At 35.9% G+C, this 3,375-nt stretch overlaps 1 protein-coding gene across 2 annotated transcripts; it reads left to right on the top strand.

Moving 5' to 3' along the window:
- LOC107612101 (probable leucine-rich repeat receptor-like protein kinase At1g35710) lies at positions 273–2,849 on the top strand. 2 transcript variants are annotated; one of them, XM_021108718.1, is made up of 2 exons: positions 273–2,300; positions 2,388–2,849. In XM_021108718.1, the coding sequence occupies exons 1-2, from the start codon at positions 341–343 to the stop codon at positions 2,717–2,719; spliced, it is 2,292 nt and encodes a 763-aa protein (XP_020964377.1). In that variant the 5' UTR covers positions 273–340; the 3' UTR covers positions 2,720–2,849. The 2 variants fall into 2 exon arrangements, with proteins under 2 accessions (XP_020964377.1, XP_016169412.2); XM_016313926.2 differs by having other exon boundaries at positions 273–2,849.

The following is a 3,375-nucleotide window of genomic DNA, read 5'->3' as shown; positions in this document are numbered from 1 at the left end:
TCTAATCAATTTTTAAATAATATAATACTTATTAAAATATACTATATAATATAATTAATTTACCTCTGCACACATCACCCAGTCTCATTCTAATATTATGAATTTATGATCCACTACTGACATAACAAACCGCGTGTGGGGATCAAATGGTCCACACCATATAGCTATTTTAATATGTTCAGAAAAGAAATAAGCTTACCGAGACTAGTCTTAGTCTTAATCTTAATATAAATAATGGTGATTATATGGTAAATATAAGGGAGCAAAGCTAACCAGCATTACAACTCATTCAAAGTAAAGCTTTAAACAAAGAGTGGCCATAAAAGTCATTCGGTGAGACATGGCAACTTTTGAAAGAACACATTGTGTTCTCAATCATGTTCTCTTTCATATAATGTTAGTATTGATGTTCTTGCTTTCACGGAAAATCACAGCTTCTCCAACAACAGAAGCTGAAGTCCTTGTGAAATGGAAAAACAGCCTACTATACACTCCTTTTCTCAATTCATGGTCCCTCTCCAATATTCACAACCTTTGCAGTACTTGGGATGCCGTTGTTTGCGACAAAACAACAAACACAACTGTCTCAGAGATATACCTTTCTGGTTTCGATCTCAGTGGCACCCTTCATGGCTTCGATTTTGCTTCCCTACCAAATCTCACTCACCTTGACCTCAATGATAACAGCTTTTATGGGTCAATACCACCTCAAATTGGCAGCCTCTCCAAACTCATTTTCTTGGACTTTGGAAGCAACAACTTTACAGGGACAGTGCCTTATGAGATAGGACATTTAAGGGAACTCGAATATCTCAGCTTCAACAACAACAGTTTCAATGGTGCTATTCCCCATCAGGTCATAAGTCTCCCAAAGGTATGGTACCTTGACTTTGGAGGAAACTACTTTGCATCTCCTCCTCACTGGTCTGATTATTCATGCATGCCTTCCTTAACATACCTTGACTTGTCTTTCAATTCATTCACTCCCGAATTCCCAAGTTTCATAATGAAGTGCCACAACTTGACTTTTCTAGACCTCTCTTTCAACTATTTTAATGGCACAATACCAGAATCATTGTATACCAATTTGGTTAAGCTTCAATTCCTGAACCTCTCATATTGTGAGATGGAAGGACCATTGTCGTCCAACTTGTCCAAGCTCTCAAACCTCAAAGAGCTTCGTATGGGTAACAACAACTTCTCAGGAGTACTGCCACCTAACTTGTGCAGCGGTATGATGCTATCTATTTTGGCAGTCAATAACAACAGCTTTTCGGGGATTTTTCCAAACTCCTTGAGAAATTGTTTAACACTAACTACAATAAGGCTTGACGGCAATCATTTCTCTGGAAACATCACAGAAGCACTTGGGGTTTATCCAAGTCTTGGTTTTCTAGACCTGCGCTCTAATGAATTCACGGGAAATATACCCCATAAATTTTTCAGATTGGCTAATCTTATCTTCCTTGATTTATCTAATAACAACTTGAGTGGAAGCATTCCTAATGACTGTGAAACATTCAATGCAAGCTCTCTTAAAATTCTCAACTTGTCTCACAACAACTTGACAGGAACAATTCCACAATGTTTGGCAACCTTACCCTCTCTCACAGTTTTGGACTTGCATATGAACAACCTTTGTGGAACCTTACCAAGAATCTTCCCTAAAGGTAATGTCTTAGATACTATAAAACTGAATGGCAACTTCTTGGAGGGAGCATTACCCAAATCCCTGGCCCACTGCACAAAACTACAAGTTCTGGACGTTGGAGAAAATAGCATAGAGGACACATTTCCTAGTTGGCTAGGATTGCTTCAAGAGCTACAGGTACTCATTTTACGAGCAAATAAATTTTATGGTACCTTCAGTAACTCCTCCAACATTAGAGATGCACATGCATTTCCAAAGTTGAGAGTTTTTGATGTCTCCAACAACTATTTTAGTGGGTCCTTGCCAGTATCATTCTTGAAGAACTTTCAAGGAATGATGAATGTCAGTTACACTCATAATGGGTTGCAATATATGAGTTTCACTTATTCCGGCTATCGATCATATTTTGCATCAATAGTGGTCAACATGAAAGATCAGTCAGTGGAACTAGTGAAAATATTGATGACTTTTACAACTGTAGACTTGTCAAATAACTTACTTGTGGGTGAAATCCCACAGGTAATTGGAGAATTAGATTCCCTCAAAGGACTCAATCTCTCACATAATAGAATAACTGGCACCATTCCACAAACTTTGGGTAACTTGAGAAATTTGGAATGGTTGGACCTCTCATGGAATCAGCTGAAGGGTGAGATTCCTTTGGCCTTAACAAATTTGAATTTTCTGTCGGTTTTAAATGTTTCACAAAATCAATTAGAGGGAGCTATACCTGCAGGTGGCCAATTCAACACATTCCAAAATGACTCCTATGTGGGAAATGCAATGTTGTGTGGACTCCCTTTATCAAAATCATGCAGTGGTGCCAATGATGACAATGGACATTCCTCATCATCCTTGACATTTGAGGATGAAGAAAAATTTGGATTTGGCTGGAAATCTGTTGCAGTGGGATATGCATGTGGAGTGGTGGTTGGAGTGCTCTTAGGATGGTCCTTTTTCTACACTGGAAACCCACAATGGCTTGCAAGGCTTTTAGGTATCCGTATACCAAATAAGAAAGTCAAAAGGAAAAACAACAAAAACAGAGTGCATGTAAATCAATCATAGAAGAATGAATTAGCTTAGTTACTTTATTTTCCTTTTTTATTAACATGTCTGTGATATAAAGCCTAATAAAGAGTGATACTCTGTATTTAGATCTGTTGGAGAAATAATATACTAATATAGTTATATAGCATATTGATTACTACTTTTTTTTTTGTCATACAAACACACTCACACACACTAACCTAGCCACCACTGCTAGGATTCGAACTTGTGTGGCTTAGGTTTGAAGCAAATACTTTTATACCAAGTCCCAATATCTGGAGCGATCTTCTGTGTGATGGACAGAATTGTTTTGGGTTTACAAATGCTAAATGGTATATTTTTGTTTTTGGAAGCTTATTTTAAAATACACAAAAATGGAGAGGATTAATTAAAAAAAAAAGTTAATAAAGTAGAAAAGGGAAAAACTAAACCACTTAAAATCAAGATAATAAGGTTTTTTTGGTGACTAATTAAGATAATAAGGTTTAAATATAATAGAAGTTACCAATTTTATATTAATTTTTTACTTTCCAAATTTACAAAGCTTATTTTAGATTTTTTTTTCAAAATATTTATAAGACAAACAAACAAAAAATCGAAAAAACATAGTATTACGATACATGTAAATCATATATCATACCATCTAAACAAAATAAGTAAATCACTTGTATTTA

This window comes from Arachis ipaensis, chromosome B08 (assembly GCF_000816755.2).
Source record: "Arachis ipaensis cultivar K30076 chromosome B08, Araip1.1, whole genome shotgun sequence".
Classification (NCBI taxonomy): domain Eukaryota; kingdom Viridiplantae; phylum Streptophyta; class Magnoliopsida; order Fabales; family Fabaceae; genus Arachis; species Arachis ipaensis.
Note: the sequence above shows the minus strand (reverse complement) of the source record. Positions and strands in the feature narration are given on the sequence as shown.